The sequence below is a fragment of the Vespula vulgaris genome, chromosome 12, assembly GCF_905475345.1.
Source record: "Vespula vulgaris chromosome 12, iyVesVulg1.1, whole genome shotgun sequence".
NCBI classification, from domain to species: domain Eukaryota; kingdom Metazoa; phylum Arthropoda; class Insecta; order Hymenoptera; family Vespidae; genus Vespula; species Vespula vulgaris.
Genome location: NC_066597.1, coordinates 1,428,508 through 1,445,218, shown reverse-complemented (window position 1 = coordinate 1,445,218; position 16,711 = coordinate 1,428,508). Strand labels below are relative to the sequence as shown.

Genomic DNA, 16,711 nt, shown 5'->3' with positions numbered 1-16,711 from the left:
TTAATTAGTTTGTAATTAAAAACAAAGAAGGATTATTAAAAGTTATATCACCTTTAAATGTGTTGCCTAATGTCAGGGGCGTGATTACAAAATCGACCGCTAGGTAGCGTTAATTAAGTTTCGAACACGATAGAGAGAGAGAGAGAGAGAGAGAGAGATGGAGTGAGATATCCAATTGAAACTTGAGAAATAAAGGTAAACAATATTATACAGATATTAAAATGTATACAAAAGTATTGATCCGATTTGTACCCTAAGTGGATAGAGTTCGTAGACAAAGCGCCTGTGTTTATTTATAATAATACATCCTTGTCTATTTTAGTTGGCAAGTAACCTTTATAGTATAGATCAAGGTAACCTTTCATTTCATTTTCGTCGCTCGTCGTATAAGCGTTCTTTCTCTTGCTCTCTTCGAAAGAATTTTCATATATTTCTAATATTACGTATTCGTACTATTTTTGAACAATTATTTCTGTAATTCTGTATCACTTGCGATGTAGAATATATTATAATATTACGTAAAATTGTAATGCAACGCAAGTACTATCGAATTACGTTTAATTTTATTACTCGACAACGATTCGGTTTGCGTGATCGTCCGAAATTAGTAACAACTTATACTTCGTATTTTTATTAAACTAAGGAATACTATTTTAGTATTTATTTCATAATCGATTTTCGAAATTGTTGCGAAGATTTCTTTTCTTATCATTAGATGTCGTAATGTATTTGAATCACGCAGTATGGCGTTAGACGTCAACTTGACTGGGATTTGGCAAATGGCAAGATGGCGGGTGCCATAGTACGTTGTTTTAAGATTCCGAGGAGGCAAATAGGTGATTATTCTCTTCTATCGTAGTTTTTTATTAATTCCAACTATCAACAATTGGAAAGCGTGATAGATTTTACTATTTGCGCGTTATACATTGAGCGTTATCGTCGATATAGCGGTCCTACGTATTGCTTCCTCTAGGTTAGAGAAGGTTATGTAATTAAACAATTTAATCGCTTTATAGGTCTCTTTGGATCGACATTAACTAATCAGCATCAGAGATCCTTTGCTGATGCCGCTCCCGAGGGAAAAGTAAGCTAATTGTTAAGTTAATTAAGTGTATAGGAGTTGTACTTTTGGTTATGAATATTTCGAAGAATTCTTTCGTTGACAGAAATTCGGTGGTCCTTTGGCCGATGAAGATCGTATCTTCACCAATTTATATGGCAGACATGATTGGAGGTTAAAGGGTGCATTGAAGAGGGGTGATTGGTATAAGACGAAAGAAATATTAGATAAAGGAGCAGATTGGATCATCAATGAGATTAAGGTTTCAGGATTAAGAGGCCGAGGGGGAGCTGGTTTCCCCTCCGGCATGAAATGGTCTTTTATGAACAAACCGTCGGATGGAAGGCCAAAATACTTAGTAATTAATGGAGACGAAGGAGAACCAGGAACTTGCAAAGATCGTGAAATTTTGCGACACGATCCGCACAAATTGGTAGAAGGTTGCTTAATCGCCGGTCGTGCTATGGGTGCTTGTGCAGCATATGTTTACATTCGTGGTGAATTTTATAATGAAGCTTCGAACATGCAAGTTGCTATTGCAGAAGCTTATCAAGCAGGGTTAATCGGGAAAAACGCTTGCGGTTCCGGCTACGATTTTGACATTTTTGTACAACGTGGAGCAGGAGCGTACATATGCGGAGAAGAGACAGCTCTTATCGAATCTATCGAAGGAAAGCAAGGTAAACCTAGACTAAAGCCACCTTTCCCGGCAGATGTCGGTTTATTTGGATGTCCAACTACGGTTACCAATGTCGAGACAGTAGCAGTAGCACCGGTAGGTTTTATTAATTTGTTAATTTACAAGATAATTACATTCTTGTATCGATCTTGGTTAATCTTATATCATAGACAATATGCCGGCGAGGTGGCGCTTGGTTCGCATCTTTTGGAAGGCCGCGTAATCATGGTACCAAACTCTTTAATATTTCTGGTCACGTGAATAATCCATGCACCGTTGAGGAAGAGATGTCCATTCCTTTGAAAGAATTAATCGAAAGGCACGCAGGAGGTGTAATTGGTGGATGGGATAATTTATTAGGTGTAATACCCGGAGGATCTTCAACTCCAGTCATTCCAAAGAAGTATGTTATACAGCACGTATTTATCAAAGATATTTCTAATTAATTTTGTTTGAATTGTAGCGTTTGCGATACTGTACTATTAGACTTCGACGATCTTATTCGTGTGCAAAGTGCATTTGGAACAGCCGCAGTTATTGTAATGAACAAGCAAACTGATATTATCAAAGCTATAACTCGTTTGATTAGCTTTTATAAACACGAATCTTGCGGTCAATGCACACCTTGTCGCGAAGGCATAAGTTGGATGTATAAAATTTTACAGAGGTTCGTGTTAGAAACAGCCATTTACATATATGCAATAAATTAGCGGTGGCATATATTACTTCTTCGTATGATTTAGGTTCCAGAAAGGAAACGCTGAAGATAACGAGATAGATATGCTTTGGGAATTAACCAAGCAAATCGAATTGCACACGATCTGTGCTTTAGCTGACGGTGCTGCGTGGCCTGTTCAAGGACTCATTCGGCACTTTAGACCTGAAATCGAAGCTCGCATGAAACAAAAACAAGCTGCGTGTAATTAATGCGAGGTAGTGTATAAGAAAAAAAAAAAAAGTTATCAGTAAATCTTTAGCAACAGATAATAATTTTGAATGGAACGACGAAGAACGAGGAAGGTCTATTGTATAAAAAAAAAAAAAAAAAAAAAAAAAGAGAGAAAAAAGAAGGAACGACGGAGTAAAGGATGAAGCTGGCTAAGAACTTTATCATTTTATATTTTTCAGTGTACATATAATAAGTGAAGAAGATAGACACGATAGTACGTACGAAGTTTCTTATTTATAGATAAGATTCTTCCTGATCCTCCTTAATGTCAGACGGATCAGTCAATAAAAAAAAAAAAAAAAAAAAAAAAAAAGAAAAAAAAGAAACACAAAACGACGACCCATATCTCACCTATGCTCGTACGTTCCGCTTTAATCCTAATTTTATTTATATAATTATCTTATACAAGAGAGGGAGAGGAGAGGTAGTTTTTAAAGTTTCGATAAAACATCATTTTCTATATATCGAACGATACTTTTTTTGCATTTATTCGTTCATTATACAAGAAAATTCACTAACACTAATGTTCCGCCGACTACGGTACAGGTAATAATGATGGCCCGCTCGTCAATGCGGTACGATGTGCGTATACAATATATATACATGTATTGTATACATACATTGCATACATATATATAAAAGCGCGTATTCATACCGGCGTCTTTTTTTATTTTTATTTTTATTTTTATTTTTAATTCTTATTCTTATTCTTATCCTCGTCTCTTCGTCTTCGTATCGTCTTCATCTTCTGTGCCGTTCGATCGGGACTGTCTTTTTGCGGTTTTTAATATTATCAATTACTTAAATAGATTTAAGCTATCATTAAATTCGGGTAAACTCGCTTTAACAGCAAGCTGCACCTGTAGAGTTAGTAAGCGCACACACTGTCTTTTATGATAGGTCCGTTGTTATTACGCGTTATCATTCTTCCTATTCATCATATAATCCCTCTTTCCTTTGTATCTCTTCGTGTCTTTCCCTTTCTATCTCAATTCTCAAAGATTTATCGATTACAGCATGTACTGTTAGAGATCCAGTACATCTCAGCCCCCGGTACTGAATCAAAGGATTCCTTTTATATGTCGTCGTTGTCGTCGTGATCGTCTTCGTCGTCGTCCTTGTTTACCCTTTGATCCAGAACTCGTACGCTCAGAAGTCGTATTCTAAAGCCTAAATACCACGTTTACTCGATAATGAAACGAACGCGACTCGTAATAAAATAATTGTAGCACGGTTACTCACGCGTTTCATTTTCACACGTTATTATTATTATTATTATTATTATTATTATTATTATTATAATTATTATTTTATTATTATTATTATTATTATTTTATTATTATTATTTTATTATTTTATTATTATTATTATTATTATATTTTTTATTTCATATATATATATTCTTTTTTTTCTTTTTTTTTTGTAATTTTTTTCTTTTATATTTTCTTGTACTTGCAAAAATCTGTGTGTCTGTGTTGTACGATAACGACGACTAGCACTCGCGGATAATATCGACAATCATTTGTCGCGCAATGTAGTCGTCGCCGTCATCGTCGCCGCTGCCTCAAAGGTACATGTACACGATATGATTAAAAGCTCGCCGATGCTTGCTCTTTGGCATGATCACGTTTATTGTTCGAGACCCCCTATCGCTGGAGCTGCGCCATTTATTTAGTTTTCCTGTATATATCTGCCATAAAAATAGATGTATATTCTATCGCAGTTTCCTACGCGTATCTCAGAGTAACCCCCTGCGAATATGCGACTCGGAGCATTACAACGAGGAAGATACGATGATGATGATGATCACGATCGAAAACGTGGACGTCGCAAAACTTCAAATCGTTCTCTCAGACGGGGATTTCCTGTTTTATTTCTTCTCTCTTATTAGAGGGCCTACCAAATGAAATTTATGGAATAACAAACTCACACTCACATTCCTTCTTTCCTAACTTTCCTCTTTTCCTCCCTCCCTCTCTCCCTCTCTACCTCTTTCTCTCTTTTAGCAAGCAGATACGATTTCTCTCTGCGTATTTTATCTGTCGAAGCCAAGAAAAACAATTTTCTTGGTTGCTCCTCTCTATTTTCATCGTCTACGTTTACGTCGAACAAAATGGCAGACCTAATTCACACGAAATGTCCGATAAAAATTCAAAATGGTCTCTTGCAATGGGGTCGATTCGTGAGGTGAATTGAAAGGAAAAAAAAAAAACAAAACAAAAGAAACAAAAAAAGAGAAGAAAAAATTTGAACCGACTAATGTAATAATTGTGCGTTACACGTTGAAATTTATAATGAAATATGTAGATTTTTATGTGGTTTAGGATAATTATCTTTTCTTTCTTTTTTTTTTTTTTTATAATACGACCCACGATTTGAATCTTGACCATGTATGTTCCAGGTATCATTCTTCCTTTCTCTCTCTCTCTCTCTCTCTCTCACTCTCTCTCTCATTCTCTCTCTCTCTTTCTCTCGAGCACGACTGTTTACACAACGCGTTAAAGGGGGCGATATTTTATGTACCAAAAATTATTCAGAGAATAACGAGACCGTGTTCTTTTTTACGTAAACGCGTGATAAACACATTTTTTAATTACGACCCTAACTATCATTTCCCGACGGTTCAACAGTCGATTGTCTCATATTATATTACTTTGATCATGAATCTTCTTATTTTTTTTCTTTCATTTTATCTTATTTAATTTTTTTTTTTCTACACGGCAAGCGAAGCGCACTGCTGAAACTTTTGCCGTCGTACGTTTTCGTATTTTTATTTTTTTTTCTCTCCTTCGTTTGCACATAATTTTCTATTAAGATACAAGCGCGTTAAGTAAAAAATGTGTTACTTATGTATTTGAAAATTTGGGGAGCTAAGCTATTCGCGAAGAGAAAAAAAAAGCGCGAAGATATTTTATAAATATCCCTTTTTTTTCTTAATCCTTCCTTCGTGGCTTTTCTTCGTTTTATTATCGTCATTATGACTTTTTTTTTTATTTATTCTTTTCTTCCTTTTTTATTCTTTTTTTTTTTTTTTTTTTTTGAACCGTCGAGGAGTGAATGTGAAAACGTTATCTGAATATTGCAAGTCTCGTTACTTTCCGGACAAAGTCACGTACGATGGTCACGATCGCTCGTTCGCGGATGGAAGGCACGGGGTAAGGATATCAAAAAAATTGTTGAAGGGTCGGTCACGATGATAGTTCGCGATGATCGTTCATCGGGAATTATTGGTCGATATATCGCGTTACACGCATTTCCCAATATCTTCGTAAACTATCGATCATCGGCCGTCCAATCGCTGGCTGCCCACGCAGGAAGTGGTGTCTCGTATTCCCAGCCTGGTCCGCAGTAACGCCACGCGTGAAGGTACATCACTAGATCCGATGGTTTTGGATCTCTGTATTTGACTTTGCACTCGTAGCAGTGGGGATCGACGATGACCTTATCGTTGGCGAAGCTGTTGGAAAAAAGAAAAGGGGAAGAAGAGTCATCACGGAGAAGAGAAAAAACAAAGAAACAAGAAGGAAGACGTAATAGCGATAGTATTTCAGATAAAAGCAAATGTTATGTAGATAACTGTTTCAATCGGATGGATACAAGGATATAGTTATTTAATCGAACAGTTGGACAACTCGGATTAATATATAGATTTGTGTACCTTTGATCGGGCGGCTCTGAACCCGTTTGTGTTCCAACCGTCACTTTGAGAGACTTAAGTTCTTGCTGGGGCCGTTCCTCCTCGGACAATGTAGCCGTCGAAGATGCTTCCTCCGGCGAGGAGTTAACGTTCTTATCGTTGCCAGCCAAATCGCGTTCCTCCATGTCGAGTTTCGATTTGAACAGACTCATCTCAGAGTCCCCATCCATGCCAAGCCAATTCTCGGCATTGTGAATGCTAATGAGATCTCTGACCAACTCCTCGTCGGTTTTACCGATATTACCGCCCTTTCCTTTGTGCGGACCAAAGACTACGTGATTGTAAAGAGGATCATTCACCACGGGATAACCGAGATACTGTAAGTGAACTCGTATTTGATGCATACGACCGGTTTGAGGTTTGCAAAGTACCACTGAAGATTTTCCATTGTAACTCAACCGTTTGAAACGTGTGACGCAGTCCTTGCCCTTTTCGGATACCTTGCAAACACCTATCTTGTAGGAAACGACCTCGATCGGTTCTGAACAGACCACTTCTTCCTCCGGAAATTCACCTTCGACCCGGCACACGTATTGTTTGTGCACCTACGTAAACGAAAAGGTAGGTCAGGATAGAGAGAATAAGTGTAACAGTAACAATAACTGCTTGTTTCTATTAAAAGTTTTCTTTAAGAATATAAGTATCGTTTTCAACTTTTCTAACATACACATACATCATCGTACAGGCATACACACATACACACACACACACACACACATATACATACGTATATATTCCTTTCAAATCTTAGACAAAGTTGATAAGATAAAGTATAATCCTTCATATATTTGTCAACATTTTTATCAGACAGTCCAATTACAAACCTGTCTGTTTCTTATCTGATGTTCCATTTGTCTTGCTTTCTTAGGTGTCCTACCAAAAAGTAATATTCCACTGGTCAATCTATCCAGCCTATGGATCGTTCTAAGATTCTTCAAGTTGTACTCCTTGGCCAAAATGAAGACGACCGTGTTGTGTCGATAACGTCCACAGGGATGTACCTGTATCGTAGGTAGAATTATGGTGTAAGAATATAAAGGATATTATATTTAAAATAAACAAAAAAACGTATAGAAAAAGGAAGTTTGTCGAGAAGAAGGATCCTACGACCCCATTTTTCCTTGCTATTCGAGGAAAAAGCAATCGCCTCGACAAAGGCCGGTCGATTCGCGCTTCAACGTACATACATACATACATACATACATACATATATACATGCATGCATACATACATACATATATATACACGTGAGACCAGTAGTCTACAACAATGTACCTGCACCTGCACCGGCACTGGCACCTGCACCATACCACAAGGGAATACGTGCTGTCCTCTCGAACGAAAACAAATTACACCCGTTAGAGTACGTCTTTACGATTGTTCTGTCTGTTTTTTTTTTCTGTTTTCTTTCATTCTTCCATCTCCTCTCTTTTCTTTTTCTTCTAATCTTGTTTTTTCAATTTTGATTTTTAGTCGAGTACGCCAAGGAATCAAATATCTTTCGAGACGATATCGTATCGTTGTTCTTCCTATCCTAATTGATCGTAACGACGTTCTCGTGGAGTTTTAGCAAGAATCGCTTTTAAACGAACGTTTCGAATCTCGCTGCAGGAGTGATCAATGATCATTAAACACGGACAGCCGCGAAGAAACTCTTTCTAAAGATTTCACAGGTGAGAGAAATGTGACAACCGACCTATTTCTTTTCTTGAAGTAATTTTTAAGTAATTTTATTTAAAAAAAGAAAGAAACAACGAAGGAAACAAAAAGAAATGAAATAATTTCACAATAATGGTTATTGATTGTCGTTATATATATCGAACTTTTTCTTCCATTAGTTTCACGAATTAGGGAACTAGAAAAATGTACTCGAGAGAGGTCCTCTAACGATTTCTTACTTTTAACAATACCAAACTAGAGAATTGCGGCTTGTTTCAAGATCGAGTACCACTCGTCTTACGGAGAAGCTTGCAAGGACCTCTTACGTAGCTGCAAAAGCTTCGGTAAGTAATTGTGTGACTGTGTGTTTTTTTGCTGGGATGGCAATTTACTTTATCTTTTTCTTTTCTTTTTCTTCTTTGTGTCTTTCTTTCTTTTCTTTTCTTTCTTTCTTTCTTTCTTCGATCATCCCCCCAAAAAAATGCATATATATAATTAATACATTTTTACGTTGGTTTACGAACGAACATATTCGATATTACATATTAATATCGATATTACTTATTAATGCTAATTACAAATACTTCTCTTACGTTAATTACATCAATATTTCGTTTTGATCAATTAACAAAATGGCAACGTGTAACACGAAGATATGAGATCGTAATTACGGATATAAATAAAGTAATGAAAAATGCAGTGGAATGTAAAAAAAGGGGGAGGAAAAGAGAGAACAAAAAGAAAAAAAAAAAAAAAAAAGAAAAGAAAAAAACAGGAAAGAAAAAATAGTTCCCATTAAACGTGCTCCTGACCCCACCCTGACCCCGTTGTTATTTTTTTTTACATTCGAATATATCTAGAAAGTTGCATTTAATTAAAAGAGATCATTACGATTCGGATATCACTTTTCTCTTTACCTGTGACTATTATGTTAACGGGTTCTAAATACACTTACACGAATTTATACGAATACACACATATGCACACGCGCGCGAGATAGAGAAGGGAAGATGAACGTATATAGCTTGTAAAATGAAAAGTGGAGATAGATAGGATCGTGGAAAAGAGATAAGAGAACGATAGGAGAGACATTTTAATGTCGCATGCGACATAAGCAGCTCCCACAAGGGATTATGTAAAATCGGTTCGCTCTAATTAGTCGTCAAAGTTAAATACGACTCGTACTAACGATCGAAATTAAAGACAATGGTACGCGGGAGAGTGCCATTTTCCACGGCTGTACTCTCTCTCTCTCTCTCTCTCTCATTCTCTCTTTCTATAGCTCTTTCTCTTTCTCTCTCTCAGAAATACGCATACACCAATACATTGTTGACATCCGTTAGCCAACGTTATACCAGTTCTGCTATATATGTACGTGATGAAATAACATTTATGTGTTTGCCGGACGATTAATGAAATTTGTCGGTAGGACAACAATACGTTTTCACCTGGTGAACGGGATCGTAACGATTTAATAAAACGTGTCACTATGTTTTCAGTTTGTTTTCAGTTGCGGACCCGGTTCCTGTTCGCCACACGATGCTCGTGACCGCTGTTTAACTTGGATCTCTCTTCGGGAAATAAAATATAGGCTGTAGTCGCAGTCGAAATCCACTGCACCGTGTGGCAAATAAAAACGAATCGGGAGGAGAGAGAGAGAGAGAGAGAGAGAGAGAGAGAGAGAGAGAGAGAAAGGGAGAGAGAGAGAAAGGGAATGAAATTGCGATGGGGCTTTGTTTGCACCCTGAGTTCGACGATTCTCTTTTCTTTCTTTCTTTTTTTTTTCTTCTTTTTTCTCTCTTTTTTTTTATTTTCGTTGGTTCGTTCGTTAGTTCGTTCGTTCATTCGTTCGTTCGTTTTCGGAATGAATCGTGGAAACGAGGGTGCCAGGACCGTTCGTTCCATCGAAAATCCTACAGAAGAACTTAATTTACTTCTAGTGAAATCAATTAAATGTATCATAGAAATATGTGTGTGTGTGTGTGAATGGATCTACGTGATCGTAGATATGACTTCCGATGTTAAAGTTAAAACGAAATTAAAAAATAATACATTACGTTGATCCAAAACCATTTAGTGGATATTGAATATGTTCAAATAATTCAAATAGTGATCGATTAATTAATTATTTGATTAATATCTGAGGTAAAAAGTAAATAAATAAAAGAAAATAAAAGAATTCTCTGAACTTTAATCGTAATACCTTTGAATAATCCAATAAATGGTGCGATCAGCCTAAAAAGAAAAAGAAAAAGAAAAAAAAGAGAAGAAAAGAAAGAAAAAGAAGAAGAAGAAAATAGAAAAGAAAAAAAGTAATGATCGTGTTCGATGATTTTTATGTCATAATTTTACCCAAAAAGTAAATCAACTAGTTGGACAAATGACAGAAAATTGGAAGTAGATCGAGGGATGGCAAACAAAAAGCGAAAACGAGAGAGAAAGAGAGAGAGAGAGAGAGAGAGAGAGAGAGAAAGAAAGAAAGAGAAAAAGAAAATAAATAAAGGACTGTGTTTGATGATAGTTGTACACTGAGATGGTTTTGGACTTGTAGGGTGAAAGCTAGCAAACCCCATTAGCCGGCTTACCACGATTCAAGCAGTAAGTCTTCTTAAGAGGAAACAAGGACGTCTGATTGAGTTAATGTCGACCATAGAGCATAGATAATTGTTGAATCGTATCATTGCGTGTTTGGATATGTGAATGAGATAGTAAATGTAGGAATAGAGAAGATATAGAAATAGAAATAGAAAGAGAGAGACAAAGAGAGAGAGAGAGAGAGAGAGAAAGCGACAGATATTTTGGCAGTACAGTCCTGGCAGTACACCACTTACAGGGATGGAGGCGGGCTTGTTGACCACGACGACGTCCTCGTCCATGTGTATCACCGTGATCGGCTCCGAGGTGACAGGCACCTCGTGTCTGCAACACACCAATCGCAACCAGCTTAACGTGGCTTTGTTCTTCATATTAAAAATTTCCTTCGATCGCACGCACACGCACACGCACACGCGTATACACGTATACATACACAAAGGACAGACTTGTTTCTATTGGTACGTGTTTAAAGTAATATTAAAAAAAAAAAAAAAACGCGCATACACACACAGACATACACACGCACATATTTATATATACGTGTAACGTTCTCATTATTTAATTAATTTCGATTGAATCAATTAAAGCTTTCTATCGAGTCGACTTAAACATGAATCGAGATAAATGATAGAAAGTTGGAATGCATTATGAAAATAGTATTTCTCTCAACATGGATTTGCTGTAATAGGTCAGAAGTGTTCTCGAAAGGTTACAAGAATCATTAATCAGGAAGAACAGAAATTGGCGTTCATACGGTACGACGGTGTTCGCGTCGATTACAATCGAATCGTCGATGGTAACCGACGCGAACAACGTGTTCGATTGTTAACTTGTTATTCAATGTTTGCCGTTCGAACGGTCTTTCTTTCTTTCTTTCTTTCTTTCTTTCTTTCTTTCTTTTTATTCATTTTTTTATTTATTTATTTTTAATATTCTTTTCGGATGAGAAACTTTGATTCTACCTACCTCGAGCCTTCCGAAAACGTTCGCAATAATTTGTATTCAACGTATATTAGAAACACCTGCAAGGACCCGTGTATTCCAACTTCAATTATACCCTCTACCATCACCAACACAACTACGACTACCACTACCACTACCACTACCACCACCATCACCATCATGCTGTCGATATACACTTTATCGGTCTTCCGTTATTACGTTTCCCCTTTATGGCTTAAAATTTTTTTCCCTTTCTTTTTTCTCTTTTTTCCTGTTTTTTCTTTTTCCCCTTTCCCCTCTTTTCCCCTCTTTTCCTTTTCACGACAAAATATAGAGAGACCACGGCATAGAACGATTTACGAAGAACATCGATCTTTCTCCCTAGAATGCTTTGAAAAATGTCGTGCAAGGAACGTTCTCTAAAGTCCAATTAAGTCCGGTCGTCCTAGGAACTAACTCGCCTAGAAGGGTTGGTTCTGCTTTAGGATAGGTCTAATAGCCTTTACGTCAAATTGCGAACACCCACGCTCCCATTAAAGCACCACCCCATACTAGCTACAGCGAGAGAAAGAGAGAGAGATAGATAGAGAGATAGAGATAGAGATAGAGATAGAGAGAGAGAGAGAGAGAGAATGAGAGAATGAGAGAAAGAGAGAGATAGAGAGAGGTAGTAGTCGTTCCTTCCACCTATATATTCCACTCAACTACAAAATTACTCGCAATACGGTACAATTAATGAGTACCGATTCTCGATTCGGTACTCGGCTTACCCGAATCTTCCTTCCTCCTCCTCCTCCTCCTCATCCTCATCCTCATCCTCATGCTCCTCTTGCTCCACCTCTTTGGCTTTCGAAGCCTTCGTTAACTCATTGCGTAAACGTAACAATTACCGACAGCTTCTCACGCTTTCGAGTAGCTTGGAATATCATTTCCATAAATTTACTCCCACGGTATGGATGAGACTATACCGTGGAGGATTTACAACCGATTGAATATCATCGTTCAACGAAAAATTCGAGAGGGGGGGTAGGATGGAGTGGGGAGGGGAAATTAGAAGAGAATATCGATGAGACTCCACTTCTTTTACTTTCTTCTTCTATCTTTTTTGCTTTTTCTTTATATTTTTTTTCTTTGTATTCTTTCTTTCTTTCTTTTTGCAATCTTCCTTTTCAAAACAAGCTGTTCGACCAATTAAACTTTCTTTATATTAGGAGAGAACAATTCCGAGCGCAGTTTCTTTTTATTCCTCCTTTTTCGTTAAAAGAGACACTTAATCGGTTAAACTCATTTTTTCTATCGTCGCTTAATCATTGATTTGTTGTTGGTAAGCTTTTAATAGGAAACGATCGATCAACCGAACCGCAAAACTTTGCGTCACTTTGCGAAAAAGGCGGATGTGGTCGATTGAAAAAAAAAAGAAAAAGAAAGAAAAAAAAGAAAAGAAAAAAGAAGGAAAAAAAAAACGACGAGAAAAAAAGAAAGAAAAAGGTTGATCCTTCGTGTATGAATCGGACATCGAACGATGACGTTCCAAACGATTATTCGCGTTTAATTTCTGACTCGATAGCTAATGCATAACTCTTGTCCTGTATATACATACGAAAGCTGATTAAGAATTCTCATGAAATTCAAATAGAATAGACAACAGGGATTGGGAATGAGGAACCGATAGAAAGGTTGACAGAGAGCTAGTTAGTGGTGGTAGTAGTGGTTACAGTGGTAGTGCCGATGGTAAAGGTTTTAGGACGTTAACTTTGAGGTCTCTCAAAATTCATTTGCGAGGTCTCACATCGGGTCTGTGTATCGGCGTCGTTTACCTTCGTCATTATTATTTTAGCTTCGTTCGGTTAACCAATGTCCGATCTAGAGAGCTGTGCAATGGCGTAAAGATAAATCGTGACACGATCGAAAACTCGATCGTGACAACAAACGCGTTCCGTGGTAGTGGCAAGCATAGCCCAACGTTTAAGCCGGTATACCTTTTCCCTCCCCCTTCTCTGCCTTTCCTTGGCAAAGGTATAACCGAGGAAAAGGTGAGCGGCCAACCTTTGACCTCCTTCCGATATCATCGTGTACTCGATCCGAGCTAATAAATCAACCTGTCACCGCTCTCTCTTTCTCTCTTTCGTCGTCTCTGCAAGCCGCGACACACTTTACCCCAGCACCCTTTACATACTCCCACTTTAGCCTATTTGCCACCCTCCTCTCCCCCTCCTCCAACCACCACCATCACCACCAACACCACCCTCAATGCTCCCCCTGTTCCCCCATTGGCAACCCGGACGTACCACTTACCACTGTGCTACCCTGTGACTAGTAGATAAGGTTCCATTTAAGAACATGATTAGTGGACTTGTTCTTAGATTCGCAAAATGCAACTATTAGGAAAACTCGGTCGTTAGGTGTCCGAGATAAGACTGTACAGTGTATATATTATATGTATGTGTTTGTGTGTGTTTTGTGTAATAGAAATATGACTCGTACAAAAGGTACGTAGATATATTCGAAAGACTTTGATTTCCATGTAGGACGATACGGATACAAAAATACGTGGATATCGAGGATATGTACAAGAATAACAAAGGGAGATCTTTGATGGACAAATGGTTCCTATATTTCTGATAGATATTCATCGAAGAGAGCTTTCGATATCTTTGTCTTTGGTTTTACTTTTCTAGACTCGCAATTTTCTGTTAGAATATATATAGATATATGGATATAGAAACATACGTGTATCTGTGCGTATGTGTGTGGGTGTACGATCAGCGAGGAATCATTTTCTTTTCTTTTCTTCTCTTTTCTTTTCCTTTCCTTTCCTTTCCTTTTTTTCCCGTTTATTTTCTAATATTCGTGAAAAACGTGTATCAGTCGATATATGGAAAGAAAGAAAAATATGATGCATCGTTTGTTCGGTAAAAACGGGAGACAAGTATTTGAAGAAGAATTTAAGGAAGGTGCAAGGACGAGGAAATTTGTAGAACGTAGGAAATTCCTTTTCTCTATTTGTGGGATGAGAAGAACTCGGACGGAATGGTTTTTTGGTCCTTTTGTTTCCTCACTGTTGTAGGAGTTATATACGATGTGGAAAGACGGTCTCCTTAAGCCAGCTTCTTCAAGACGGATAAAACAAAGTAAAAAAGTAAAAGAGAAAACGGGCTACGAGGAAAAGTGTTACGTCGAGAGCTTGAAAAAAAAAATAGCTTTATTAACTAGACAAATATAATTAATGGAATTATACAGCAAGAATGCTAATGTTTATCGAAACAAATTGTTTGTAATTGCTATTTAATAGAGGTATAGAGAGAGAGAGAGAGAGAGAGAGAGAGAGAGAGAGAGAGAGAGAGAGAGAGAGAGAGAGAGAGAGAGAGATTCACCGTCTTGTTTATGTTTACATTATCAGCGAGAATCTTAACTAAGTTAGGTAGATAGCTGCAATAAGGCAAACAGAATGTAATAACCGAGTTGCCAATGAGGCAATATTAACGAAATTACGTGATAGATAGAGATAAAAGTGTTATAAACTAGGAACATATTGTTCGGAGATAGTTGAATCGAATTTTTCTACGAATTTGTACGATAAGAAAAATATAGAAAATCGAAATTATTTTTTTAACGAGATCATGTCTTTTTCTTTATATATATATATATAACTACGTTAAAAAAAAAAAAGAAAAAAAGAAGAAACCAAAACGTGATTGATTCGTCGATGGAGCAAAAGAAAAGTACTTCTTCCTGAATATATTCAAGGAGTTTCGAATTAAGATTTAAACGAGCTATAAAAGATCAATTTAACCACCATTGCTATCCCGAGGAATAACAGACGACGTTTCCGAATTACGATGCCAGGAGGCACTCCGCAACAAGTTCAATTTTCTGTGATTTCCCTGGTAGTAGGAGTAACGCGCCAGCCAAGAGTCCCCCATCCTTTCTTGGCACGGACATTTGCCCAAACATTGTCACCGATACCACGTCAATTTCAGCAACAAGTATTCCAACTTCCAACGGCAGATAAACCTTCATCTGTTTGAGTATGCGCCCTCGAACGTTTCGTTGGGAAGTTTGCACTGAATGACAAACGGGTGTTAAAGAGCAAAAGAGAGAGAGAGAGAGAGATAGTGATAGAGATAGAAAGACAGAGTCGCATCGATTTGTCTACTTTGAATTTTAAACGATGGCTTCAATATACAGATATATATGTATATATATATGTACGTACGTACGTATGTATGTATATATATGTATATATATGTATGTATGTATATATATTTTTTTCTCCTTCAAAAGCTTCATTGAATCATCGATCAACCAGAAATCCCTCAAACGGCGAGCTCTCTTCAATTTCCTATAAACATCTGAAATTTCGATGAGCTTTGAATTGATTTAATACGATCGATGGATACTCGTGGAAGAGTAGACGGAGGAAAAAAGAAAAATATAAAAATCAGTCGGAAGTTTCTTTCACCGAAATGGTATGTGAGATATCCGAAAGCAAGGTACAGAACTTGCTAGAGTTTTTAGATAATTGGATCGTCCTATTCAATTTTGTACATGTCGTCAAAGTGAAAGAGGTTGAAATATATATATATATATATATATCTAACTATATATCTATATAGACAGATAGACACGCAAGCCATAAAACCGGAATACAGGTGAAATTCTATCAGTACAAAAGTTTCGATTTATCGTTTCGGTTGCAGTGATAAAACATCGGCCAATATAGAATAAGAAAACCAAATAGTTTATGAAAGAACTCGATCTAAACTCGATGACGATCTAGCACGAAAGGTCATCCTATCGTTAAAGAAGGTCGAATAGAAAAGAAAAGCAAGCAAACGGCTGCTGTTTATCATCTTACGCGGATCGCATCCAAGTATTATTGTCAGTAGTTCGAAGGTGAGCGCGTCACTTAGAATTGCGCAATCTAACAGATGCGTCCTTCGAGACGCAGCACACCTGCCTTTCCAGTATTTCGATGCCTTTCTCTCGAAGCCATTCCATTGGCCTTTCGTTTCGTTTGTTCCAACGAAAAAGAAGAAAAAAAAAAGAAAAAAGAGAGAGAGAGAGAGAGAGATAGATTCTTTTGGCTCTCGCAATCGTCGCTATTCTTTTTCTTTGCTTTTTTTTTGC

General features: G+C 37.2%; 2 protein-coding genes across 5 annotated transcripts in view; one reads left to right on the top strand and one right to left on the bottom strand.

The window, feature by feature from the left end:
• Positions 1-83: 83 nt before the first annotated feature.
• LOC127067927 (NADH dehydrogenase [ubiquinone] flavoprotein 1, mitochondrial) lies at positions 84-3,021 on the top strand. 3 transcript variants are annotated; one of them, XM_051003385.1, is made up of 8 exons: positions 84-195; positions 716-836; positions 1,017-1,084; positions 1,167-1,835; positions 1,910-2,142; positions 2,203-2,406; positions 2,483-2,672; positions 2,868-3,021. In XM_051003385.1, exons 2-7 carry the CDS (start codon positions 788-790, stop codon positions 2,664-2,666), a joined length of 1,407 nt encoding a protein of 468 aa, XP_050859342.1. In that variant the 5' UTR covers positions 84-195; positions 716-787; the 3' UTR covers positions 2,667-2,672; positions 2,868-3,021. The 3 variants fall into 3 exon arrangements, with proteins under 3 accessions (XP_050859342.1, XP_050859340.1, XP_050859339.1); XM_051003383.1 differs by lacking the exon at positions 2,868-3,021 and having other exon boundaries at positions 743-836; positions 2,483-2,809; XM_051003382.1 differs by lacking the exon at positions 2,868-3,021 and having other exon boundaries at positions 2,483-2,809.
• A 120-nt stretch (positions 3,022-3,141) lies between these two features.
• Positions 3,142-16,711, bottom strand: part of LOC127067921 (pseudouridylate synthase RPUSD2-like) — a 74,543-nt gene continuing 60,973 nt past the window's right edge. For both annotated transcript variants that reach the window (XM_051003364.1, XM_051003366.1), the window contains exons 6-9: positions 10,876-10,963; positions 7,210-7,386; positions 6,347-6,930; positions 3,142-6,145 (exon numbers count right to left, since the gene is read on the bottom strand). In XM_051003364.1, the coding sequence (XP_050859321.1) occupies positions 5,962-6,145; positions 6,347-6,930; positions 7,210-7,386; positions 10,876-10,963 (1,033 nt within the window). In that variant the 3' untranslated portion in view covers positions 3,142-5,961. The remainder of the gene's footprint in view (positions 6,146-6,346; positions 6,931-7,209; positions 7,387-10,875; positions 10,964-16,711) is intronic.